Source organism: Vipera berus (genome assembly GCF_964194415.1).
Source record: "Vipera berus genome assembly, chromosome: 3".
Lineage (NCBI taxonomy): Eukaryota > Metazoa > Chordata > Lepidosauria > Squamata > Viperidae > Vipera > Vipera berus.
In genome coordinates, this window is record NC_138204.1 from 112,077,610 (window position 1) to 112,105,471 (window position 27,862).

The 27,862-nt window shown below is 41.3% G+C and overlaps 1 protein-coding gene across 2 annotated transcripts; it reads left to right on the forward strand.

Moving 5' to 3' along the window:
* Positions 1-27,457, forward strand: LOC308666290 (quinone oxidoreductase-like protein 2). Of its 2 annotated transcripts, XM_081324972.1 has the most exons (11): positions 1-108; positions 4,335-4,491; positions 13,423-13,519; positions 15,289-15,347; positions 16,744-16,809; positions 17,418-17,527; positions 22,456-22,537; positions 23,243-23,424; positions 25,110-25,338; positions 26,526-26,635; positions 26,748-27,457. In XM_081324972.1, exons 1-11 carry the CDS (start codon positions 38-40, stop codon positions 26,749-26,751), a joined length of 1,167 nt encoding a protein of 388 aa, XP_081181098.1. In that variant the 5' UTR covers positions 1-37; the 3' UTR covers positions 26,752-27,457. The 2 variants fall into 2 exon arrangements, with proteins under 2 accessions (XP_081181098.1, XP_081181099.1); XM_081324973.1 differs by lacking the exon at positions 26,526-26,635.
* Positions 27,458-27,862: the final 405 nt, after the last annotated feature.

Genomic DNA, 27,862 nt, shown 5'->3' on the forward strand with positions numbered 1-27,862 from the left:
CAAGACCGTGAGGTTGCCTTCGCTGGGCGGCCTGGCGATGGCGAGTGGAGGCACGTTGCTACGTTGGGGCCTGACCGCCAGGAGGGCTTCCCGGTTGGCGTGCCGCAGGTGCAGCTTTTTGCTTATCGGAAACGCCCTCTTTCGCCAGTTCCTAACCACCCGCCTTCCTCTCTTCTTTTAACCCTCCTACAAGCCAACATCCTCTTCCAGCTTGACCATTGGAAAATCGAGTTTTGCTTTTTCTTTCCCAACTCTCTTTCTATTAACTCCAGTTTTGTTCCTCGGCTAGTTTTATTTGCTGGGCTGATCTCAATGGATTAAAGGAGATTGACTGACTGGAGCTTTGCCTGTCCATTTCAGAAGCAAACATTGAATTTCTTGAGATCATCTTGTAGGAACGTAGAGGGCTGAACCTTAACATGAATCGTGCGTACCAAAAACATTAGCGGGGTCTGCAGCTTGTTCAATAGCACTGAATGAACTGAAATTTTTCGTCATTTCAAAAATTCAGCATTTTCTATTCTATAAATCCAGAGTCTTTTTCCAAGTACATTTTTGCCTGTTTTTGTGAAGTGTAGCCCATGCCTTGCCAAGAGTTTCTCATGTAGAAATTATAGTCCGTGATCCAGGAAACCAAAGTTTTCTTGGTGACACCAACCCTTTAGCCAATGGTTTATTTCTGAGATTCTTTTTTCTCTCAGTGGGTGTTGGCCTTTAGTTGGGAGCACTGATGAGAACACTACTTGTGCTCTTAGCTTCTTCGCTTTGTTGCTTAGTTGTTTATAGTCTTTCACTATTGCACTCAGGTTGTTTGTAGTGTCATTCATTCCAATGTGGAGGAGGAGGAGTGGGTAGTAATCTGTGGGCCTAATTATTTTGGTTAGTTTCTTAGCCACATCTTTCATTTTTGCTCCAGGGAGACAGCATACCTCCCTGAATTGTATATTTGGTCTGCAGATGGATGATTCTGTTCCTTTGAGGATAGAATCTCCTATTACCAACACTCTCCTTTCCTTTTTGGGGGAGCGCGCGCTGCAGTCTGGGGTGCTTTTCTGTTTGTCTCAGCTGTGTTTGTTGATGTGGCTTTTTTAGGGATATTTGAGGTGACTTTTTAAGGATTATTTGAAGTTGTTTCTTCGCTAGGTGTCTGCATGTTTGAAGGAGAGGTTGTGGGTCTGTGTGTTTCCTTCTAAGGGGAGAAATCGATTGCCCGGTTTTAATGGGGTTGCTTCTGATTCGCTAGGATTGGGCAAAGGGGTTTGTTTGTTGCATGTTGTTTCTTTCTTTGAGTGTTGTGTTTCCTTCTGTGTGTGACATACCTCCACTTGTCTTCCTCCAAGGGTTCATTGGTAGGGTCAAATCCTCTGGGAGTTGTTTGGGTTCATTGTTCTCAGATTGTAATAAAGAAAACTGCCAGCTAACAAACAGTTCTTGCAGTTTCTTAATGGGCACACATTAAGACTGGATGCACAAAATGGAATCTAACTGTTAGGCACATTCTTGATAAATAATTATGCTAGCTTGAGACAAATTATGGGGTTTTTTTTAGACAATACACTTAATTTCTGATGAGATGGCTATTTTGTTCTTATAAGTCAGGCCTGTCCCTATCTTCCATTGGACTTCCATCTTGCAAAGACCTATATGCTAGATAGAACAGGGGTCCCCAACCTGTGTGCTGCGGCCTGGTACTGGTCTGTGGCCTATTGGCCACTGGGTTGCGGGAATGGCCGGCCAGTGCATGCACGTGTGCATGCACCCTCCCCACTCATACTAGTGCCACTGCGCGGGTGCTAGCAGCCCCATTTGTGCATGTGTGGGACGCTAGTGCCACCGCTAGTGTCATGTGGGCACTGGCGGCCCATTTGCTTATGTGCATGGACGCCAGAACCACCATCAGCGCTGTTGTGGGTGCACGCAGCCTGCTTGTGCATGGGCACTCATGTTGCTGTGCACATGCCTGTTTTGCGCGTGGGCATGGGTGCGTGCACACGTGTGCATACATTTCCCTGCACCTCCCTTTTCCTCCGAGCTACCAGCCCGGAAAGGTTGGGGAGCTCTGTGCTAGAAGACGTTTATATCTGCCATTAACTGTGTTCTCTTTGCCTGAATGTTTATGTGGACAGTTCAAACTTCTATGCCTTTGGAGAAACTGGAGGATTTTGTGTTATGTTTGTGTATGTGACGTTATCTAATGCCTTAAAACTAATTAAGTGTGATCTCAGGCTATGCATAGGAGTCAAATTCAGCCACACTTCTAAATGGATATATTTGCTAAAAAGACAAATTCAAAAATAGAGAAGCAAATTCAGAAATGATACACTACTTTTTAAAATTAGATGAAACATTTATTATTTAGCACTTAACAAGCTCTGAAATCTTAAAAATGATTTACGGAACTAGCTTACTGGCAAGACCTTTGGGGTATATACCAAAGGATATATATATATTTGCCAGCTTCTCAAAGATAAAAAAATATATTTTCTGCAATCTTATTTTATGGAGTTTGGGAGATTTCCAGACTGAGAAATTTGAATTCCCATCAAGAGATTTTTATAATCGGAATATTTATCTTTCAAGACATCTAAAACAGGAAGTCTTTGTGTACTTCACAGATGAACAAAGTTACAATATTTTATGGGCTGCAGTCTATTTTACTGAATTAAAAAGTGTTCTGAGATAAGGACATTGTTTGCAGTAGGTGAGTTTTAAACAACAAAATTGGAGAAAAATTGAATTCACAAAGTGAAGAAAATAGTAATGGTTGCTGCTAGTATTACCGTACGGAGTTAGGAAACCTAAGGGAGATTGGGAAAGGAAAACTTTAGCTGAAATAAATTATCATTTAGCAAACTCCAAATAGATTTAAATACTTATTCATTCTATATTGAATGGAATGAATAAGTATTCTAAGTATTCTGAGTCAAAGGCACCCAGGAGAGACTGTGATAGAACACCCCTGTGATATCTTTAGTTTGATCACCATATGCATTCTACTGCATTGTTGTCTTTGTGCACATTCAGGGAAGACAAAGGGTGAAGGCTTTCGACATGTCCATATGCTTTTGTTTCATACTAGGAACGCTGGAAATAAATGAGAAAGTATTCATTGAAAAGAAACTGTGATGGGCAGTGACCTGGAAAATCAATTTTATGTGGAAAGATTGAAATTGGTATATATAGTACATTTAGTCTGGAGAACCTGGATACTAAGCAACGGGGAGATTTTTGGGACGGTTTGTGCAATGCTTTTAAGACTGCCTCAACAAATCCCTAAGTTTTCTTGGCAAGGTGTTTCAGAAGTACAGGTAATCCTCAACTTACAACCACAATTAAGCCCAAAATTTCTGTTGTTAAGTGAGACATTTCTTAAGTGAGTTTTATGACATTTTTGCCCCATTTTATGACTTCTTTTGCTACAGTTCTTAAGTGAATCACTTAAGTTGTTAAGTTAGTAACCTGGTTGTTAATTGAATTTGGTTTCCCCATTGATTTTGCTTGTCAGAAGGTCACAAAGAGTGATCACATGACCCCAGGACACAGCAATCGTCAAAAATATGAACCAGTTGTCAAGCATCTGAATTTTGATCATGTGACCATGGGGATGCTGCAAAAGTTGTAACTGTGAAAAATGGTCATAACTCACTTTTTTCAGTGCTGTTGTAACTTTGAACAGTCACTAAATGAACTGTTGTAAGTCAAGGACTACCTGTAATTTACCATTGCCTTCTTCCTAAGGGCTGACAGAGAATGACTAGTCCATGGTCACCCAGCTGGATTTGTGCCTAAGCAAGACTAAACCTCATAGTCTTGCAGTTTCTAGTTTGGTCCCTTAACCACTGGTGATAAACAAAACTGATGATAATACTTTACATATAGCTGTCCTATAGACCAGAGGTCCCCAACCTTTTGGGCATCAGGGACTGGTTCCACGGAGAGAGGTTTTTCTGCGGACCAGAAGGGGTGTCGTTTCACGTACTGTCTGCATCCCGTGGATGGGGCTTTGCTTGTTTATGCAGCCCGGTTTCTGGCATGCCACGGCCCAAATCCGGTCCCCAGACCAGGAGTTGGGGACCCCTGCTATAGACTGCAACCCTATGTGGTTTTATTGGGGAAGATGCGGAGAGGACCTCAAATCAACATTTAGGTGAATATAACATTAATGTTCACAAGAATGTTATAATTGCATACATTTGCAATTATAACAAATGGATCTTAAAATGATTTGCATTTGCAAATACCAGATTAATGAAAAGAAATCTTATTTAAAAAGAAGGTTAAAGAAAAAATGAGTAAACTGGGTCTGTGAGAATCCGTTGCCTCTCTTTTTACAGGAAGAATATTTTTGGCTTCAAATCATGGAACCCCCTTTCTCCAGGCAGCATTGTCTTCTCGCAGCCCCAGAGGACCTTTCGAGCAGTACTGTGCACTGAATTAAAAAAGCCATTGGTTGTTGGGGATGTCCCATCTGCTTTGCTTCAGTCGCACGAGGTAAGCAAGTAACAATACTTAGGTCGAAAGTTCTACGTGATCAGTCAGGATGGTTTTGTTTGTAGGATTTAGCTTACCATGAATGTTTGTTTAAAACAGTTTGGGCAGAGTGTGGTCTTCGGCCTTTTCGATGTAGGCCATTGGAAACATTCCATTCAGATCTCTGGTAAGGCTTCTCTATCTTGTCAGACTTTGAGAGGAATCTAAACTGGACTCTTTGAATACAGTTCATAGCTGTGGGATGTAATTGGACTACACCTATTTTCCATTTAAGACTAACTTGCTGCAGATGTTGCATGAATATAGCTATACCCTTTTCTTCCCTTCCTTTTTCCCCCTTGGATTTTTATCATCTTGTCTCATGGCCCATTTCCTAGGTATAAACTATCATCTGGCCTTAGTAAATAATGTGATTTGTCTTCCTTAAAGGGCCTCTGGAAAGGAAGTCAGACAAAATAGTTGAAAGAAAATTGTACTATTACTACAGTTTTATAAAGAATTTACTAATCTGTGCAAATAGTTTCTAGCCTACTGATTTATTTACAGGCAGTCTTTAGTTAACAATCACTTGTTCAGCAACTGTTACAACGGCACTGAACAAGGAGACTTATGGCCAGTCTTTGAAGCGGTGGCCATTGCAGCATCCCTAGAGCCACAGGTCATAATTTGGATACTTGGCAACCAGCTAGCAATAACCACAATCACACTATCTTGCGGTCATGAGGTGACCATTTGTGAACTTCAGTCTGACAAGGCAGTGAGGAAGCTGACAGAGGGTCACAAATGGTGATCATGTATTGTCACACCTAATGACTGTGCAGGATTTTCTTCACAATCACAGCCAGAATTGCCAATGTAAGTTGGTGCAGTCATATGACATCTTGCTTGACCGTCATGCCTCTTAGCAACAGAGTTGCCAGTCCCAAATTGCCATCATTAGCCGAGGACTACCTGATAGTGCATTGTTAGTTGGGAATAAAAGAGCCGATTCTTTTGAAGCATCTTAGTTCTTGCTAGATTGCTTGTAGAAAAATTCAGACACCTGGAAAGAGCATTTGTAGGGTAGTTTGCTATATGTGGAAAGGCAACAAATGAATGAACAGACCAAGAAAATCATGTACTTTTATTCCCTATTGTTAATGAAAACCAGTGACTTTGATGGAAGAGAACTTTCGTACTTCAGGATTGAAATCTTAGGTTCTTGGTATGTTCTGACAACTCAGACAAACAAGCTAATAGTAAACAACAGCCTAATTAAAAAACCACGAAGACCACTCCCAGCAACACTGACATGGCAAGCCACTGGTTTATAAAATGAGAGTAAACCCAGCTCCCTTCTAGCACTGGTGATGTTACCTAGTTGGGTAATGAAACATCTGCAAGAAAAGAACCAAGCTCATAGAGCACCAAGTATTATGTAGTGGGTTCTGGACCACATGGAAGACAGCAGGCAGATGAGTACAGCAACAGCTCTTTTTTGTGGGTAGGACTGTACTGAACAAAGGGGGTTACCTGTACCCCTTATATACCTTGCCAGGTACGCTCCCGGCCAATCCCTTCATCTGAATCTCCCGCCAAAAGCTAACCAGCCAATCCGGTAACGGTACAGCGCCACCTGGTGGTATTTGCTGAGCTGCTGCTTAAACCCCATACATAACACCCCTTCCCCCTTAAAGAATAAACAATATACAAACATCATGCACCAAAATTTCCAGCAGTTACAATGGTTAATGGCAAACCACGACTTGACTCTAGGCCCTGTCCCCCCCTCAAGATTGTACATAGTCTGCGAGATAGGCAGGTGGCCTGTGAGCCCTGAATGACCATCTCAGCATTTGCCATTCGTCTGGGACAGCAGAGTCAGTGGTTGAGTCCTGGCTTAGTGTTCCTGGTTGACCCATTCCAGGGTCATCCCTAGCACACACACTGTCGTGCTGGTCGTGGTCCTGTTGTTGTATGAACCTACTCTCCTCCAGTCCTGTTGTTGTCGGTTGTTGGGGTTGATCGATCTGTGACCCTTAAGGAACTTGCTTCCTGATTTGGTCTATGTGTCGTCTGATCTGACGGTCCCCCTCCACCCCTACAACATAGGACAAGGGCCCAGTTCTGTCAACCACCACCCCCGGAATCCATGCATGTCCCGGCCTGTAGTTCCTTGCCCAAACCAGGTTATTGGTGTGTAATTCTCTAGAGAGCTTGGGTTGCTCAGTCTCCGCAGCCACTCTGTCGGGGTGTAGCCTGTCCAATTTGGTGATAAGGCGCCTGCCACAACCAAGTTCCGCTGGGCTCTTCCCCGTGGCTGTGCAAGGTGTGGTATGTTGTGCTAACAGGAATTGTGCCAACCTTTGATGCCAGTCGCCACTGATGATGCACCTCAATGCGTCCTTGGTCATTCGTACCATGCGTTCTGCTAATCTGTTGGTCGATGGGTGGAAGGGTGCAGTTGTGACATGCCTAATCAAGTTGGCCTTGGTGAATGCCTGGAATTCAGCAGAGGTGAATTGAGGCCCGTTGTCTGAAACTAATACGTCAGGGAGGCCATGTGTGGCAAAGAGCCCCCTGAGCACTTGGATAGTTTTGGCCGAGGTCATGTTATTGACTGGTATCACCTCTAGCCATTTTGAATGGCTGTCTATCACCACTAGGAACAGCTGTTCTTGGAAAGGACCAGCATAATCAATGTGGACTCTGGACCAAGGGGTGTGCGTGGCCTCCCATTTGTGTACAGGTGCATGGGGCATCTCCTGTCTGGACCTTAGGCAGTCATAGCAACTATTAACCTGCTCCTCTATGGCCTTATCCAGACCTGGCCACCACAGGTAGCTTCTAGCTAAAGCTTTCATCCGGACTATTCCCGGGTGTCCTTCGTGTTCCTCAGTGTCTCGGGAATAATGACCCTCCTCCCCCACAAAAGGCATCCCTTGTGGGCAGATAACTCATGCCTCCTATTGAAGTAGGCCTGGAATTCCGGGCCTGGACTCTTTTCTTGCCACCCCGTGACTACCCAAGACTGAACTCTGGTTAGGATTCTGTCTGTAGTTGTTTCAGCGCCTATGTCTTTTGCTTGTAAGGGACACTCGGGTAAATCCTGGATGGTCAGTATTTGGGCTGCAGGCGCCAGATCAGGTTCTGAATTTGCTAGGGGCAACCTACTTAACCCGTCTGCGTGGCCCATATCTTTACCTGGTTTGTGAACCAGTTTGTAAGTGTATGCAGATAGGAATATGGACCACCTGAGCATCCTCGGTAACAGAATTTAAGGGGTTTGTTTGTCTGTTGTGAACAACCCCAATAATGGCTTATGATCCATGAATATGATGAAATCCCTGCCATAAAGGTAGTCATGGAATTTTTTGACCCTGGCCACTATAGCCAGGGCTTCCTTGTCAATCTGGGTGTAATTCCTTTCTGCCCCTGACAATGTACGGGAGTAGTATGCAATGGGCACCTGTCTCCCGTTCTCTTCTAGGTGGCTCAATACTGCGCCCACTCCATAGGGAGATGCATCGCAAGTGATGCAAATGGTTTGACTCTATGAAATAGGTGTCAGTGGAATTACTAGACAGTAATTCCTTTAGGTTTTTAAAACTCTTGTCGTAGACCTTGGTCCAGGTTCCATGCAGCTTGCTTGTCTAGGAGCCTGTGTAGAGGCTCAGCTATGGCTGCTTTGTGTGGGAGGAATGAATGGTAGAAATTCAGGAGCCCCAGGAATGCTTGCAGTTCCCCCTTGTTTGTGGGGGTAGGGGCCATTTTGATTGCCCTTACCTTGGATTCTGCAGGGTGGATTCCTTTGGCATCAATCCTGAACCCTAGGAATTCTGTGGATGCCACCCCAATGCTACACTTGTCTTTTTTGAGTTTGAGCCCTGCAGAGTGGAACCTGCTTAAAACAGCCTGCAGTTTCTCAGCCAGTACTTCCTCAGTATTCCCAGTGATGAGGACATCGTCAAAGTAAGGGCATACTCCCGGAATGCCCTTCAGGGTCTTCTCCATCACCTCCTGAAAAATTCCTGGAGCTACAGAGACACCGAACTGCAAACGGTTAACTCTGAAAGCTCCTCTATGCGTTACTATGGTTTGAGCATCTGCCGTCTCCCTGGTAACTGGGAGCTGCTGGTATGCCTGCGCGAGATCCAGCTTCACAAAGATGGCGCCGCCCTGGAGAGAGGCAAGAACGTGGCTGACCGTCGGAACTGGGTAAGCGTGCGGATTAAGGGCCCAGTTCACCGAGCACTTATAGTCAGCACAGATTCTCACCTCCCCATTAGCCTTTAGTGGGGTAACTATAGGGGTCTCCCACTCTCCCCCTTCTACTGGTTCTAACACCCCTTGCTCCACTAGCCTATCTAATTCAATCTCAATTTTGTTTTTGAGAGTGAAGGGGACTCTCCAGGGTTTACTTCTAACGGGCATGATGTTGGAGTTCAGTTTGAATTTAATGGGTGGCCCGGTGTACCTTCCTAACTTGCCATCGAATACGTCTGCAAACATTTTGCAGATGGATTTGAGGCTCTTGGCCTGGGTGCTATGGATCCCTGAGATCCCTATGCCCAGAGCCCCAAATCAGTCCAGCCCCACTAGGCTAGTCCTCCGGCCCTCGACTACTAGGACATCCAAGTGCCCACGGAACTCCCTGAACCCCACCAACAGGGTGGCCTCCCCCTTAATTTTAACTGGTGCATTTTGAAAATCAGTTAGTTTTAGATTGGTAGGTCTTAATTGTGCTCACCGCTTGGTCCAGCTGCACACAAGTTTAAACGTCTCGTACGAAATTATAGAGACGGCGGAACCGGAGTCGAGCTCCATTTTGCAAGGCATGCCTTGCAAAAAGACCTCTAATTTAATTTTGGGGGTGAGCAGCCGATGGACCCCAGTGTGGGATACAGCTCTAAGACTCACAAAAGAATTGGAGGTGGTGACTTGGGGTTTGCTGGTACCTTTCGGCGATGCATCCTCATCCCAGGAACGACTCCAACAGACCACTGCAATGTGGCCTGTTTTTCCACAGACCCGGCACTTAGCCGAGTGAAATCTGCAGGCCACCCTCGTATGGTTTCCTCCGCAGCTGGCACACTTGGGACTGGTTGCTCCGCCTCCAGAGGTAGTTTCGGCGCCGTTCCCTCCAGTGTATTTTTGTGATGGCGTTGGCTGCCGATGGGCCCCTTGGTGTCCACGCTGTTGAATTTGTCGATTGTCCGGCCTCCGGTGTACTGCATCAGTTTCAGCTGCTTTGTCTTCGTCTGTTCCGCCGTACGCAGCGCTCTCATGGTGGACTGATCTTCCAGATCTGCTGCTAGGTCGGTGGGTGGTCTGGCCTGAGCCGCTGGCCGCCTCGTATGCCAGGACCTCGTCCAGAACCTCTTGCAGGCTCATTGTAGGCTTCGCGAGCAATTTCTGTCACAGCCTCTGCTCGCTTAGACCAAAAATGATCCGGTTGCGAAGCCTCTCTTCTAAATCGGGAAACTTACAGAGACGGGCGGCCTGTTGCATGGTCGCTATAAAGTTGGCCGTTGGTTTTCCAGGTAGCTCGATCTGCTGGACGAACCGTAAGCGCCAGAACATTTCGGACCTCCATGGCATGAAGTGCCTGTTTAGTTTGGCCGTGAGATCACTATAGGGAACGGTTCCGATAGCTGTCGGTGAGCACAACCCGACGGCTATATTGTAAACGGCAGGGCCGCTGATGCACAGCAGGGCCGCCACTTTCAAGCAGTCTTTGATGATCTGGTTGACCAGTAGGTATCCTTCAACCTGGCCCAGATGCGATTCCCAGCGTTCGGGATGGCTGACGTCGAATTTGCAGATCTGACCGAGTTTTGCCATGCTGTGTCCGGTCCTGTGGATGCTGCTTCAGTAGAAGGAAATCGGAGGAAGATACTCCTTTTCCTCCATCCTAGTGACTTCAGCTAGTGATTTCAGCTCTGAGTGAAGCAGCATCCCACCTTCGTCGCCACTATTATGTAGTGGGTTCTGGACCGCGTAGAAGACAGCAGGCAAATGAGACAGCAACAGCTCTTTATTGTGGGTAGGACTGTACTAAACAAAGGGGGTTTACCTGTACCCCTTATATACCTTGCCAGGTACACTCCCGGCCAATCCCTTCATCTGAATTTCCCGCCAAAAGCTAACCAGCCAATCTGGTAACTGTACAGCACCACCTGGTGGTATTTGCTGAGCTGCTACTTAAACCCCATACATAACACCAAGGATCCCATAACAATGACTTTAATTGATCTCTATGTGTAAATACAATAAATATTGTTTGCTTTATCATTACTTGATAACCAGAACCCATATCATGTATATGCTATATCTGCTTGTTATGTATAGTAGAAAAGTGATCGTGTAACTGGAAAGCATGAAATATAGCATATTGAGGGAGAGAGAGAGAAAGAACATTATTTTTGTAAAGACAAAATAAAATTGCCCTGTTTTGTGAACCATAACTGCTACCACACATTTCCCCACAAATGAGGGAAAACATTTTTAAGCTTTGAAAGACCAGATATTAGTTTTTCCTTGGTGTTTGAAATAACTAGGGGGCATGTGTGTAACAAAGACAAACCATCCTCTCCTCTTATTATTATCTTCCAAAAACTGAGTTTCTGACAGCATTTACTGACTGCATCTGAAGGTGTGGAATATAATCTGTGAAGGTTTATGCTATTGAGTTATAGTTAGTCTTTAAGGTGATGATTAACATAAACAGTCCTTGGGAAAATGATTACATTTATAAATTATATTTTAACCATTTATTTTATATGGTTGTTAAATTGATCATAGGTGGGACTTTTAAAGCAAAGAATGTCTTCTTCAATCAGGTTTTGAAATATTAAGCTAGGAGTTTTCAATATGCAATGATCCATATGGGAAAAGTGGCTGTGCTTATTCTAACAGAATGCAAATGAGGATTTTTCACAGAGAGCTGGCATTTTTCAGAGTTGTGGATTTCTTGTTGATTAGGTCATGAAAACTGTATGTTTGCAATGCAGTAATCAAAACTGATATGCTTTGAAAAGGCAGTATGTCATTTACTACTCAGACAACTCATAAAGACACCATAAAAAGGCTGGCAACATGATTAATAGACAATAAAAAAATAATGTGCTATTGAAAAGCAGAAACAAAAATTTTGGTGGTAGTTAAATCCTTACTACATTTAATTGGGTTAACATTAAACCACAAAAAAATTCCCCAAGTCAATAGTTTTTCTTGAATTTAGAAGCTTTTTCAGATCTTGGTATATATTATTTTCACTTCTAGAAGCTTTGGGCCTACATATGCCTATTTTTATGAATAATTTAAGGTATATTTGTAACCTAAGAAGAAACTGGGATTATAATAGCTTCCTTACCAGTTTAGTGAAAATTCTTTCTGCTAGCCAGCGTTGATAGGACAGGTATTTGTTCACCATATTGCTTTATGCAGCATCTCTAGTTTATTCTCTAGAGTAGGGGTTCCCAACCCCTGGTCCGTGGACTGGCACTGGGCTGTGGCATGTCAGAAACTGGGCTGTGTAAACAAGCAAAGCCCCATTCACGGGATGCAGGGAGGACACAAAACCACACCCCCTCCGGTCTGTGGAAAAACCTTTCTCCACGAAACCAGTCCCTGGTGCCCCAAAGGTTGGGGGCTTCTGCTCTAGAGAGACAGTTTGGAATAGTGGTTAGAAACCAGGAGACTATGACTACTAGTCCATCTTAGGCACAAAGGCAGCTGGATGACTGTGGGCCAGTCACTCTCTCTCAGCTCCAGGAAGGAGGCAATGGCAATCTACTTCCGAAAAATATTTCCAAGAAAGCCACAGTGACTTGTCCAGTCAGCTGCCTGGAGACAATACTAACTCAAAGATGTGCACAACCCAATTTCCCCACTCCCCTCATTTTCTGGCAATCAGTGTATACATCTTGTGGAAAGGAAGCAGGAGTCAGATGAGGAATCCACTTTCTTTCTTGGTCTCTTCTTCCCTTGCCCAAAACAGCAGTCAGGAATATTATGAGAATTCATCAGATTAATCTTGTATGCGTGTATAGAAAATAATTCTTTCATTTGTTGCATTTCCTAAGTTAATCAGATCACTTGCTGTGGCTTGATTTTAAAGAGGAAAAAAAAACCCCGCTGTACTTAAATGTTTACCGTATATACTTGAGTATAAGCCGAATTTTTCAGCCCACTTTTTGGGCTGAAAAATTCCACTTCGGCTTATACTCCAGTCAACAAAAAAAACTTACCGAGGACTTGTGCGCGGCCGAGGCTTTGGTGCTTCCGGGATCGCGCGCACCTCTCCCAAGCCACCGCCGTCCGGAGACCTGCCGACGTTTGGGGAGGTTTGGGGAGGTGCGCGCGCACCTCCCCAAACCTCCCCAAAATTCGGCAGGTCTCCGGACGGCGGCGGCTTGGGAGAGGTGCGCGCGATCCTGGAAGCACCGAAGCCTCGGCCGCGCGCAAGTCCTCGGTAAGCTCCGGGCGGTCACTTGCTTCGCGTCTCCTGAGGGAAGGGGGGGCCACTGGAGCGGGCGTGTTTCCTCACCTGCTGGGCGCCGCGATTTGCCCGGGGAACGTGCGGGCCCCGAATGGCAGCGTGGAGCGAGGAAGCGGACAGCCAGGGCTTCCCCGAGAGCCGCGGCCACACAGGGTATTCCTGTGTATTCAGGCTTGCAAAATGGCGGATCGAGCCTCTGCTGGCGGCAGAGGCTTGCAGAGTGCGGATCCAGCCTCCGGCGGCGGCGGAGGCTTGCAGAACGGCAGATCGGCTTATACTCGAGTCAATAACTTTTTCCAGTTTTGGGGGGTGAAATTGGGTGTCTCGGCTTATACTCGAGTCGGCTTATACTCAAGTATATACGGTAATTTATCTCCTTCGCCTCCCTTTCTTACACACACAAAGACTTTTCTGGTTATGTGAGGAATGTGGATTGTCTCTTTTTGTAGGTCAGAGTTCGTGTCCACAGCTGTGGAGTCAATTTTGCTGACATATTGGCCTGCCAGGGTCTTTATCAACATCGCCATCCTCTCCCATTCATCCCAGGTGAGTGAAAACATTTTCATGGTGTCTGTGTTGTGAGAAGGAGCCCTAACATAAGACCAAATCTGCACCCTTTCCTAGATCAGCCTTCTCCAATAGATGTATTGGGATAAATTTATCCAGTGATAGAAATTGCAGTCTAACCTCCTGACAGTGTCATATTGGAGAAAGCTGATAATTAATTCCCTTTCTGTTCCTAGATTTCTTAATGAGACACCTGCTTTGTAAGAAGACTATGCAAATTTCAGACATACATTTTTTATCTGAGATGTAACTACTGGGAAGCAATAGATTAAAAAATTATGCTCCAAAGTGGAACGTTCAACTCTACCCACAATAGAGGAATGGTTGGTGAAGATGATAGAGCTTGCAGAGATGGCTAAATTAATTTCCTTGATCAAAGAAAAGACAATACCTACATTTATGGTTGATTGGGAACCCCTTTTAGACTTGTTGCATGAAGTGGAAAAAATACATTTATGACTTGTTTTGATGATTAGGGGGAAAAATAGATAATGGGAAAAAATGAGCTTTTTATGTAATCATACAGTAAGAGATAATTTTGTAATAATATTTGCTGTAGAGGAAATCAGAAACTTTTTTTATTTTTTATTTCTTCCTGCACTTGTTTTTTTTCTTGTTTTCTCTATTTTTGTTCTTTCTATTTTGCATTAGTTTGTGTTTGTTTTTCATTCTCCTGAAAACTTTTAATAAAATTTATTTTAAAAAAGATAAATAAAAAACAGATTTTTTTTTAAAAAATAAGAGTATTAATATTTTGTTCTATTTTTTAAAAAAAATTCTTTTATTGTGCTCATGGTGACATCTTCTGGCCAGTGCTCAGCAATGATTATGATGTTATTTTAGTATGGGATACACACACACACACACACACACACACGTATATATATCGTATGTACAGTATATATAAAGAGAGGGGGAGTAATGTAGAATCCATTGGTGGTCAAGAAAAATGGCATAAAACAGTGTGAAAATTTTCAAATTCTCCAGAAGCCTTGAGAGGAGATAAAATAAAAAGTAGGAGATGGGAAGAATTATGAAAAGTATTTCCAAATTAGATCATATAGAGACCTCTAAAGTCTGCATTTGGAGCCTGAAAATGGAATTTTCAAACTGAATGCATTGGTCACCAGAAGATGATGGGGCAAATGTCTCAGCAGATAGCAACACTTGGCCAGCCTTGTTTTAGCTCAAAAACTCAATAGAGTAGGACCTGACTGGTATTTGAATGGGAAACCACTAGGGACTTCCAGGATCCCAGGTTAGATAAGAAAAATTAAAAACATCTCAATAAGAAGCAGTGATAAACCATTTTCTTACTGCCACCAAGATAATTATGTCAATAAGCCACCCAGAGTCATTGGAACTGCAAGATAGGTGGCAAATAAATTCGATAAATAAATAAGAGTCACCAAGATTTTGACCTGAGAAAGCTGATACTCAAAGTATATTTGATATTGCAAAGAAAATTACTGACCTTGCTACTCCTGTATCTCCTGAAAACAGTGAAGGCCATCTATAAATCAGATCTGTTCCTTTGGCTTAAATCTTTTGCTAGACACAAAAGAAGTTATAGCATTGCAAATTAGGCATTTATTTGCCTTGCTACCAGGTCTGTGTTTTTGCTCTGCATGTAAAGTGGTTGCTACTAGTGTGGAAGTAACTGATGATAGATGTGACAACTAGTGTGGAACTAACTGATGATTCATGCAATAACTCTGTATTATTATAGAGATGATGTTCTCTTTTAGGAATGGAATACTCAGGAGATGTGGTGGAGACTGGGAAAGCTGTCACCAACATCAAAGAGGTAAGGAAGATTCTTTGGAGTAAGCCTTACAAGATCATTTTGTTATGCAAATTTAGTACATTGCTGGCCTAGGAAAAAAGAATATGGAAATTCCTTTAGTAGTTGCTCACTAGACTACAGCATTTGTAATCTGTGAACTAGGACAGCAAGAGAATGAGAAGAGAATATGCATAAATACAGATGTCTTCTTTAAAAAATACACAAATTGTAAAACAGACATACTCAGTATTTTCACTCTGAAAGTAATTAGGAAGAATATTGTTCATATATTCTAAATGGATTTGAACTAATTTATTCATAATAGTACAGATTTTCAGTGCTCTTTATTGTGTTAATTTTTCAGCAACAATAGTTTCCCAAATGTCACCGATCTAAAGAAAGATGAAAGTTAATCTTCCAGTGAATTTTGTAGCAAACCTACCTGTAGCAATGAACTTTAGAAACCAAAATATTATCATATTGCATCAATGTATGTCTTAAGAAAAATGAACAAGAAACCAACATTATTTATTGTATTTTTGGACAATGTTTCTGACTTCCTAATAGGTTTTGAGCAAAAATAGTTTTCTGAATTTGTTGCCAACTGCACAATAGTAGCAATATATACCATTTTGCTTACACTTTCATTAACTAATTCTAGAAAGGTAATAATATAATGCAGTTTTAGTCAAATACAGTGTCACTTGTGGATTATCTTCATGTTCAGTTCTTTGATGATGAGCTGAAATAAATTTAAAAAGAATTCTTTACCACAGAGAGTTACAGTAAAGCTCATCAAGCTCTAATCTCACGCTTTCAATGTTTTGAAATATTCAAGAGATTCTGTCATTAGAATTTTATGTAACATTATTGAGATTTCCTTAAATTGAAATTAAGTAAAATTCCTTATTCTTCAGATATTCCACACTATAGCTGTAATAAAAGCTTACAAATCTTGGTTAACTTTATCCATTTGGAGCCAAGTGGGAAATTGTGACTAATCTTTCTACAAAATGTTTTCAAAAAATAACAAGATTTTTAACAATCAACCTTGCCCAGAGCTTTTTCAGCATGGTGGTTTCCCTGCCTGAAAGATACCAAGATCTGTATCTAACAGATTAGACTGATTGCATAGCATTCAGAACTGTTTCACTATTCCTGTTTATAGCTTGATTCATTCTAATGTACAATTTTGTACAATTGTACAATAATGTACAATTTTGTAAACATTCATACGTTAACTTAATGAAATGCTGATTAAAATGTTGATATTTTAAATATCTTCTACTTGTTTAGATATGTTTTTAGCCCATGGCAAAAGGGGGGAACGTGTCAACTTTTCTCCTCCTTGTGATTTTCTCCTGTTGGTTAAAGTGGCAGCATATTTATGTCACTTGATGATGATGACTTTTGACAGGGGGACTGTGTCATTGGTGTGACCAATGGAAAAGCTCTGGCAGAAGAATGCATTGCAGATTCAAAGGTATGAAAAAATAATCCCCCCAATACTTTTTTAATTCTTTGCAAAAGCACCCGCCAAAATAAATATGTAAGAGGATAAATAAGATTACATGAATATTCATCACTCGTAATTTACTCAATAAATTTTGTTTATATATTGGCAATATTAAGTTTACCTCATTTTACCTAACTTTAAAAGAGGAAAGAACAATGGGAAGAGTAAATATATGGAGTAACAAAAGAAACCCAATTTATAAATATTCTTCTTGTCAAGACTTCAAGTGATGGGAAGCTTATCCAATAGGGGAAAGGGATAAATTTTTGTGATCCTAGAAAAATTAGAAGAAAATGAGTATTCTTCCTTCTTGTAAAATCAATCTGTAAGATCACACAAAGGTACCGGTAATTTCCTCAGTCCAGTTGATTAAAGTGGCAGCATATTTATGTTACTTGATTGTGGACCTTTGGAAAAATTACTTTGCAATCTGTGCTACTTGTCATACTGTTAGTTAATTAGGATTGTCACTGTTGTTCTGAAGTTCTTTATTGCAGAAGATAAGTTCAGAGAATAGGTTTGGAGGGCTTGTGATGCCTATGTTCAGGAATTCATTTTATTTCCTTTTTTGAAAGTTGCTTTGGAAAATCCCCCAAGGAATACCTTATGAAGAAGCTGCAGCACTGCCTACTTCTTATGGGACAGCCATCTTGGCCTTGAAACACAGAGCACAAACACAACCAGGGTGAGTGGAAGCCCAACAATAGTACCACAAAGTCTTATTTGGTTAACAAAGTTCTGGGTTGTGTTGCAATTCTGTAATAATTGATGGCTATCTTGAGGCTTTCCCTGCCTGGAAGATATTAAGACCTGTGTCTAACAGATCATTAGACAAATTGCATAGCATTCAGAATCATTCCACTATTTTAATTATGATTTGTTCTAATGTACAATTTTGTAAATGTTGTAGACAGTACTTTTTTCTTAAAAAAAAGGTGCTGGAACTCTCATCTTGGCAGGCGCAGGAGGCGGGTGCGATGGCGCTGCTGCGGTCATGGGCACGAGGGGTGTTAGCAGTGGGATGCTCCCTGGGGCTGGAGCCGACGCAGCTGGTGCTGTGGGAGCAGCAGGGCCCACTCTACACAGCGGGGCTGAGCGGGGTGGGCGACGGAGGCAGGGCGGGCCAGGTGCTGCAAGATGGCCATGTAGGCGCGCAGGGTGAGGCGATGGTGGCGTAGGTCCAGCACCGGGTAGGCCACCAGCCTGCCTGACATGGGTGAGCACAAGGAAGGAGTGCACATGGACTCCGCAGAACCCACCTCCCACTCCTTGTCCTTTCTTACTTACCTAGTTGAGATGGTGTAGTTGGGCAGCAGGGAGGGGTGCAAAGTTCCTGCCAACTCGCTTTCACTGCAGACAACTTGCCAGTGCAATGTTTGCCAGCCGGGTGTTTTGGCGTGCTCAGCAGCAATTCCTATTGGCTTTCGAAAGCCAATAGGCTTTCAAAAGCCAATAGAGGGAGTAGCACACCTTGTGCAAAAGCTTTTTTTTTGTGTGTGTGCAAAAATTGGTGCCAGAATGCCGTTCTGAGTGTTCTATGAGAAAAAAAGCCCTGGTTCTTAGACTTATGACATGAATTTACAGCACATAAAGCTTCTAGTTTGTATCTATGTGGCACCACTAAGATTTCAGAAGGGTCAAGTGCCAAACAGATTTCAGTGATGTGGGGCAGGGAGTTCATATATATATATGGATCTTTGGTTATTCGGGTTTTTCCCCGCGTAGAACTAAAGGTGTAGGCGCAACGTTTCGACGGAATCCCATCCGTCATCATCAGGCTGGTGGCTTTAGCTTCCTTCTTCTGGGAGAAGCATGTGGCTGTTTGTTCCTCTTTTTTAAACTGCCAGAGGGGGTGTGTTCTGTGGGTGGAGGTGTGCTCTGATTGGGTGGGGGACCAAGTGTGTTCTGATTGGGTGGGAGTGTGTTTTGAATGGTGGGTGTGTTCTGATTGGGTGGGGGTGTGTTCTGAGTGGATGGGCTGGTCTCAGCTGCCAGCTCCAGACCTGAGCTGGTGAAGAAGAAGGAAGCTAAAGCCACCAGCCTGATGATGACGAATGGGATTCCGTCGAAACGTTGCGCCTACCCCTTTAGTTCTACGCGGGGAAAAAACCCGAATAACCAAAGATCTACATACAAACACCCGCGAAAACCTCAGAAAACAAATATATATATATATATATATATATATATATATATATATATATATATATATATATATATATATATATATATATATATATATATATATATATATATATATTCAAATACACACTAAAGAATATGCATCAATATTCTTTAGTGTACATAATTAATTTTCTTATCTTATAATATCAACCTGTCAAACTGGCATTCAATTTTGCTAACAGTAGTTGGAACGGAACAAGTAAAAAGATGCTCTTCGTATGCATTGCAAAATTTATTGGGGGGATTGTCTTTCTTAAGTGGCACTTCCAAGACTGTTTGGGCACACTGTTTCTTCTTTTATTCTTTTTAGCTGAAGTTCATGTCACAGTTTGTCTTGTACTGTTACTGGGTCTTTTTGCCTTTCTATCCTTTTTAGTTAAACAATTTATGCTATCAAAATGTGGAGAAATGTTCTTTATTGGTTGAAATCCTTACTGAAGTAGAGCAAGAGAACAGATATATTCCAAACTGATAATAACTCTCATACTTGATGCTTAATAAAAACATTTATTCCATTGTTAGTAACTCAAGATAGAAAGAACGACAACAAAAAAGTCAAAACAAAACATAGCATTCTTTTCATTTAAGAATCTCTTTTACAGACATGGTAAAACTTTATGATTGTTACTGCTCTCTGTTATACAACGTATTTGAACTGGAAAATGAAAAGGATGGATCACACAAATAAGGACAATTTAATTCAATTCCTCATAATACTAGAATCCAAAACATACCATGTCAGATGTGGATACAGTATTGAACTATTTTTTTCCTCATATAAGGAACTTTCCCTCTTTTTTCTTTTTTAAAAAACATGGAGTAGGTTTCAAACACCAGACCTTTTGGGATGATCATGATCACTACTCGACCATTCAAGGAGAGAAAAAAAGGCAAGGCATCCTGCACCGGGAGCTGAAAGTTACGGAGACTGTTCAAGCAGGTTGCTAGGCAACCTGTTCATGCTCAGCCCTTCTTACCCTCCCACTTTTGAATTAGCCCATACGGAACGTGTTTCCTTCAATTTCAGCCATCTGAACGCCTATCGCTGCGATGTATTCTGGTCCTTGGCAATATGGCTGCCTCCTTGGTGTGCTGCTGAGGAGAATTTGGCTCTCCGGAACAGTTTCCTTCAGCTTTTTGTGTGTGTGTGTAAAAAAAGGTGCCGGAACGCCATTCTGAGTGTTCTATGAGAAAAAAAGCCCTGGTTGTATATGAGTTTTTGCTTTATTTTTAATATGCTGGATATATTTGATTTGCATCGGATTTGAAGTAAGGTGTGTTTTTTCCTAACAAAATGGACTGCTAAAAATTAGGAATCTGTAGGAGCAGTTATCCAAAAAGTTGGCTGTTTCCTTAGTTGTATCACCTCTGTCTGAAGATGTTAGAAGATACATGTTGTACCCTTATAATCCTACATTCTCTGTTTATCCCTTCAGCCAGTAAGATAATCATGGAACAAGGAAATACAGAATTAGGACAGGCAGTAACTACTACTAGGTCAGTCTTGCCCAACTTTACGTCCTTGAGATAAATTAGAGATCCTTCTGACTTGCTCTCCAGTTTTCATTGCTCTTTTTTTCCCTGAAAGAGCCTACAGATATTTGAAGCCAAATCCCTAGAGCTTCTTGCCTCAACATGAACTGCCACAAATGGTTTCTAGAGGATATGCCCTCATAAGCAGCTATGTTTTCTCCTAAGTCTGGACTAAAGGCAGCCCAGCTTTAGTTGCTCTGATCTGGAAATTTATTTTCTCTGTTATCCTGACTCAAGATCTTCTATTTGGATAACCCAGGGCACATGGAGGAGGAGTCTTGAGGTTTTGTGATCTGGGGTGGAGATATGTTCATCCACAATGGCCTCTTTGCATCTGGTTCCTAGACTTGGTGAAGGTTTGGCTAAAAAACAACAATAACCTTCTAGAGCTATTTTTTTAAAATTGATTGATTGGCAGAGAGGGTGCAAAGGCTTGAAAATGACTATCTCTATTTTAATGGAAGTAATTCAAATGACCAACCTGGTTCTGTTTTCAATAGTTGTAATTCTCAGGGAAGCACTGACTCCTTGGTTTCTTATGATAATTAACAGGTATGTTGATCTCAACAGAGAATTCTTTATGGCCACCTAGTGGCTAATAGCAATAGCACTTAGACTTATATACCACTTCATAATGCTTTACTGCCTTCTCTGAGCAGTTTAGAGAGTCAGCCTATTGCCCCCAACAATCTGGATCTTCATTTTACCAACCTCAGAAGGATGGAAGGCTGAGTCAACCTTGAGCTGGTGAGAATCAAACTGCTGTCAAGTCAGCAAAATTAGCATGCAATACTACATTCTAACCACTGTGCCACCACGACTTACAGCTTAAATGGTCAAATGTCAATCCATATTAATTGATAAACTATTATAACTCTTGTATCTGTAAACTTTAACCTAGCAAAATAGTGCATCATGGGGAAGAATTTTGTCAACCAAGTATCTCAAATGGGCTAACTTATAGAATGAATCCAAAGTCTGTAACCCATGGTGCCTGTGGAACAGAAATTTGGCAAATTTTACAATACATTTTATGACATAAAATTATCATAAAGCATTTTATGACATAATACAAAATGTCACAAAACATTTCCTGCAGTTCTGACGTTTGACTGTGCTATGGATACAGATACCTCTCTGAATATCTCCATGAATTTTTAAAGAACTTTTCAAATATATTAGAAACTCTACATTGTTGAAGGCATTGAAGAATTTAGTAAGGAAATATCTCTGAAACAATGATCCAAAGGGTCAAGGGTTGTCTACCAAAGAATAAAAATGCTACAACCGGAAAGACAAAAGCAAACAGTGCACCAAATAACCAGGAGCAATGTGCTTATCAGTTAGCAAAGGCTTTTCACACAATGAAGGATATTGGATAGGGCTGGAATTCTAACTAAGGAGCTATCAACTATGTCCCTTAAAATGTATGCTAGTTCAAACTATATGAAGAACAGAACAGCATAGATCTATTCCAGGTGTGTGCTAAGGTTGTGCTGTGGCAGAGTCCACGTTTACGGCAGCATGACTGCTTTTCAGCTATGGAAGGACGAAGGGAGCATAGCAAAGCAATTCTGCGTATGTGATCTCAGCCTGATTTGATGGGCCTAGTTTTCTTCATAGTGAGCCTAATAATGCAGATGGACACTCGGGTGGAGTGAAGTGAGGAAGTGTGTCCGACAGATTTTTAATGTTTTAGATCAGGGATCTCCAAATTTGGCAACTTTAAGCCTTGTGAACTTGAATTCCCAGAATTCCTCAGCCAGCCATGATGGCCTGGGAATTTTTGGGAGTTGAAGTCAGGTCTCAAAGTTGCCAGGTTTGGAGATCTGTTTTAGATCATCAGCATTTAATACATCTCTCCAGTCTCAAACCATGCTTCTGTTTTTTTTGTAGAGAAACTGTTTTAGTGACTGCAGCCGCTGGTGCTACAGGGCTTGCAGTTGTGGATGTTGCAGCTAATGTTCTTAAAGCAAAGGTATGCCCTCTTTTACCAGTATTAATATATATCTAAGCAATCTTCCAAATCAGACAAGAATGCTGAAAAATCTTGAAAACTCCTTTACCACTTCTGGTTGTCAAATAATTATTTCTGCTGTAAAATCAGGTAACAACTAGGTAAACATACAAGATTCTACTCATAAAATTACCTTTCTTTATCAGACTGCAGTGTTCAGAATTGCTATTCCTACAAGGTTTCCTTACCAGTTTCAAGAGGGGCCTTTCACAATAGAGAGCCTTGCTAGATGAAAAGAAAAAAAGTTTTCAATTATTCCTCTCATAAGCAACTTGGGAGTCATGGCTTTGTCCTAAAGGTTGCTCTAAAACTGCAGAGTGAAGGAAAAATAATGGGCAGCTCTCTTCCCAATAAGCCTCCTTTGGAGAATATAGCATTAATTTTACTTATGAAGGAAAAAAGGTAAGAAACCAGAAAATTCAACCAGACCCATCATCTTAGATTCCATCCAAATGTAGAGCAGTTCCCTCTAACCTACTGGGTGCTACGTGTGTTGAACATCAACTCTCACAGTTCTATGACCAATGGTGTTTAGAAATTATAATGGATACGTTGGACAGTTCAAAGCTGGGGAAAGCTCTGTTGGCTTCAACCACGAATGGAGAGGGCTGCTATAATGCAACCATTTCAGTTGGAAGAATGTACAGTTGTCTTTTGGGATTGCAGGTGATAGCAGCAGCAGGAAGTGACAGTAAATGCCGACTGGCTATCCAGAAAGGAGCTGCTGAGAGTGTGAATTACAACGAGACTAGTCTGAAAGAAGAGGTGAAGAAGCTGACAGCAAACAAGGGAGTTGATGTGGTTATCGACACCGTCGGTGGAGACATCTTCAAGCAGGCATTACATAGGTGGGCTAAACCATGATCTATTTCTTCTGGACAGCGAAATATGACAACTTTTTGGTTTCACAAAAGAAGGCGAATATGTGTCCCAGGATAGCATTGCAGGATCCGATCCTGAGGATGGGCTCCAGCACGAGTCCAAAAGCTCAGAAGACAAAACCTCTGGTCCCAGTGACTGACCCAGATTGGATCCTGCAATTTTTTGGTTTCTTAGGGCAAGGGCTATAGTGAGCAGAGTGAAGGTGTAGAGGGTTTTGTGCTTTTTTCTGAATTTGGTGTGGATTTTACAGCTCTTTTGGAACTGCATCAAGGCTGTTTGATATAAATATAGCTCATAATTATTTGATATAAGGCTATTCTGACTTCATTGGATTAACTGTTTGCCACTTGAAAGTAGTTCAAATTAGGGCCATTCCCTGCTAGTGAATAATCATTATCTGCTTGGAAATAAACTTGAATTCCCAAAATCTGAGTCTTCAGTGAGTGGTTTCCAGTGCATGTGAGAAGTGGTAGAAAAATATCTTTTTAAAGTACCTCAGAAGAAATTAGAGGGGAAGAATTGATTATAACTTCTCTTAGTAATAGAAAAGTCCCCTGCATATTTAATCACTTTTATCTTCTGTAAACATATCTGATTTTTATGAGGAGGGACACATTGTATTTATTACATTTATGGTTTAATTCTTTTTTAAATTTTGTATTTTATGTTTTTTAACTTTTTATTGTTGTGAGCCACCCTGAGTCCTTAGGGAGAAGGGCGGCATATAAATTTAATAAATTCAATTCAATTCAATTCAATTTTCTTGATCATGCAGGATATCTGAAAATGTCTGATAAACTTAGAATATCTCCAATTTCTTGGTCACAATGTTCTATTCTTAGAAATCTTTTCCCTTATTGTATCCAAAATATTAATTATGGTAGACCTAATTCAGACCTATTGCTGAATTCCAATTCCTTGCAGTCCCTGTCAGCATGGCCAATAGCTGGGGATTTGGGAGTTGTAGTTTAGCAACATCTATAAAGCCAGTAGTTCTCCATTCCTGTATTACAGTTGGTCCTCAATTTACAATCATTCATTTAATAGCAGTTCAAAGTTACAATGGTGTTGAAAAAAGTGACTCACGACCCATCTTCAAAGTTATGACCATCATACCACCCCAATGGTAATGTGATTACAATTAAGATGTTTGGCAACCAGCTCATATTTATGATAATTTCAGCAACTTGCTTTCATGTGATCATAATTTTAACCTTCCCAGCCGACTTCTAATAAGCAAAGTTAATGAGAGAAGCAAGATCCACTTAACAACCATGTGATTCACCTAATGATCACATGATTTGGCCAGAGACCATGATTAAAAAAGCATCACAAAATTGAATCCAGTCATGCGATGACTTGCTTAACAACTGCATCACTTAGCAACTTAATTTCTGATCCCAATTGTGGTCATAAGTTGGGGACTACTTGTAAACTGCTGTAAACCCTTTGTTTCTGAAACCATTTAGCACAGCTCCTAGCAACTGTACATCTGCTCTTTCTCTTTAGAAATAGCTCTTTTGCTTTAATTGACCTGATTTCCACCCATTCAGGAATACATTTTGACCCACTTAAAATGTTATGGAGCTGCTATATTAACTATTTGATCCAAGCACTAATCTCTGAGTCTCTCTCTGCTTCATCTTTGCAGTCTGGCTTTTGAAGGCAGAATTGTGGTGGTTGGTTTTGCTGGAGGAACGATACCTTCCATTCCAGCCAACATACTGCTTCTGAAAAACATCTCTGCTCTGGGAATATTTTGGGGCCGGTACCGGGATGAAGAGTTCCCAGTCTTCTCCTCAACCATTTCTTCAGCTCTTTCTTATTATCAAGAGGGTCAAATCCAGCCTCACATAGGAAAAGTGTTCAAACTAGAGGAGGTAAGGAGAAGAAGCTTGACTTTAACAGTTTTGAAACTTTTGCAGAACTTCTTGGATTGTCCAATGGAAAGAAATATTTATTTTATTTATTTTATTTTATTAGATTTATATACCGCCCTTTCCCGAAGGACTCAGGGCGGTTTACAGGGCATTTTAAAATCACACCAATACAAAATACAAAAGTTAAAAGACAATTAAAAATATTAAATTATCCCTGAAAATAGAACCCCAGTTAAAATTCTCAGCCTGGGCCAGAGAGCTCAAAGAGCCAAGTCTCTAATGAAGTTTGGTGAATATATGTCTATATGTCCTACTGCTATTTTCCAGGATAATATTGTTGATCCTTTATTTTTTGAGAAAAGTATAGCTCAGATTTATCACGGCTGCTTTCTGTATAGGACTGGAGTATAAATTGGCTTTCTGAATAAAAAACTCATCCATAAATTTCAATGGTGCAGGTTACTGATTTTATCAGTATAGTGGGTGGCAAAGGCAACCATTACCACATTGCTTGTTTAAGATAAAGCTTTGGTATGGAGTAAGTAGGTTTTTCCCATAGGAGATCTAGAGCAGATGGGCTGATTTTAGCCACTGGCAAAGACATGAAATGCAAGTATTTCCAGTGTTGCATTTCCATTTTAGATTCAGGAAGGGAAGGCATGAGAATAAATTCTTGCTCATCCATGAAATTTGGGGGGTTAACCTCTTATCTCTCAATTCTCAACTCTACTTCTATTAAGATGAAGTTGGTGCCTAGGATGTATGTTATACCATATTCTTGGGGAAGAACAGGTAAAACTTGAAATAATATTGAAACGAAGTTTCTCCTTAAGAGGAATATGTCCAAAGCTTTGCCATGCTAGCATGTAGTTGAAAATAATGGTGGAACCTTTCAGTTCATCCAATGTATTTATCACTAATTGTTTCTAATTAAGAGTCCAATTGCTTTTCATATCTCATTAAATACATGCAAATTAACTCCCACAATTAACTTGGGAAAAGCTTTAATGTTGGCCATTGTCTTTAATTATGGAAATCATTTTCTGTACATAGTATCCTTAATTAGATTTTATCTAGATTCTTATATTCAGTTTCAGGGGGAACTGGGAATTATTTCTGACCTTGCATAATTATGGCTTTCTGTAAAATTTTCCAATCCACCAAATCAAGTTTCTGCTTTTACCTAGTTTTATGCCACTCGGGATAAAACAAAACAATCTATGCCTGCAACTTTCAAGGAATATAATTGGTGCCATAAAATGTACCCACAGGATCATTTTTCACAGTTCAGCATCCTGTGAGTCTGTTTGTGTGTTTATTGCGCAGTGAATATATGAGTGACACTAAATAGATTTACACCTCCAACTTTGTAACACATTTACTGACCCTTTCTTTGAATTGCTATTCAGGTAAATGAAGCCTTTGCACATGTGACTCAACGTAAATCTACAGGAAAGATTGTCATCTCAATTAATTAAGCCGCTTTTTCTTGGGAAAATATATCTTCAGTACTACTTCCTGCTGAAGACAGAAGCTGTTGTTATTGAGTTCAAATCACTCAGGCCTTTTTGGATAACAGAAGAAACTTTCTAGTCAAACACACTCATTGATTTTCTATCACTTCTGTAGCAGGTCTAGGACATTTAGGTGCTTTCCCTTGGCCATGCCTGCTTTGCTGCCCACCACTCAATTGGCTGGTGGCTATTTGTCCTGTGCAGCAAAACGCCTGGGTCAAACCCTGCCTTGGGGAATGGGCAGGGACAAAGGGCTGAGGATGGAGGGCCAGGGGCCATTGGCAGTGGACAGTCGCTGGCCATGAAAGCTAGCTGTGGTTCAGCGGTGGCGGTTCATTGGGAGCGAAGAGGGTGTGGCCAAGGGTTGATGCCTAAATGTCCCATTTTTTTCTGTAGCTTCTATCAGAATCCAAAGTTGGTATTGGTCAATCTTTGCCTGTTCTTATTCCAGCTTTTCTGCTGTCAAAGATTCTAGGTACTGTGTAGATACCTCAGTATACTTTGGCCTGGGGCAATGTTCTCTCTTGAACCTTCCAAGCTGTGACACAGGAGCTAATTGTAGTATTTGTGCTTTGAAGATTGTGTGCATGATACTAAAATAAAATTTAGGAATAACGGAGTGGAACTGGTTTTATTGTTCTGTACAGTATCTGGGGGATTTCTTTTGAAATTGAAGAGAGATAGCAGACTGGAGGGGAAGAGGAATATTGGGAAAACTTGTATCTTGAGGAACGTCAAAATTCTAAGCACATTCCTAAAGATTTAATGCAAGTTGACAGTGAAACTCCTGCAGATATGGATGATGTGTGGCAATCTTGTGAGTTCAGTATCTAAGAGCTTAAGTAGTCTAAGTGTACTTAAAGAATTGGAGGAGGGTGGTGGACAGCTTGACTTTTTTAATACTTTGCCATCAAGTTGTGTATACAGTAAGTGCAGGAAGAACGGATGTTTGGTTTATACATTTCTTTCTTCCCCCATGTCTAATAATTTTTAATAACACTGGTTTTGTA

What these genes read in the sequence shown, in the direction of transcription:
- LOC308666290 (XM_081324972.1), top strand. Translation starts at nt 38, where the DNA reads ATGGCGAGTGGAGGCACGTTGCTACGTTGGGGCCTGACCGCCAGGAGG. An exon ending in AATGCATTGCAGATTCAAAG is followed by an intron (nt 16,810 to 17,417) that starts GTATGAAAAAAT and finishes CTTTTTTGAAAG; the next exon opens with TTGCTTTGGAAAATCCCCCA. An exon ending in TTCAAGCAGGCATTACATAG is followed by an intron (nt 23,425 to 25,109) that starts GTGGGCTAAACC and finishes TCATCTTTGCAG; the next exon opens with TCTGGCTTTTGAAGGCAGAA.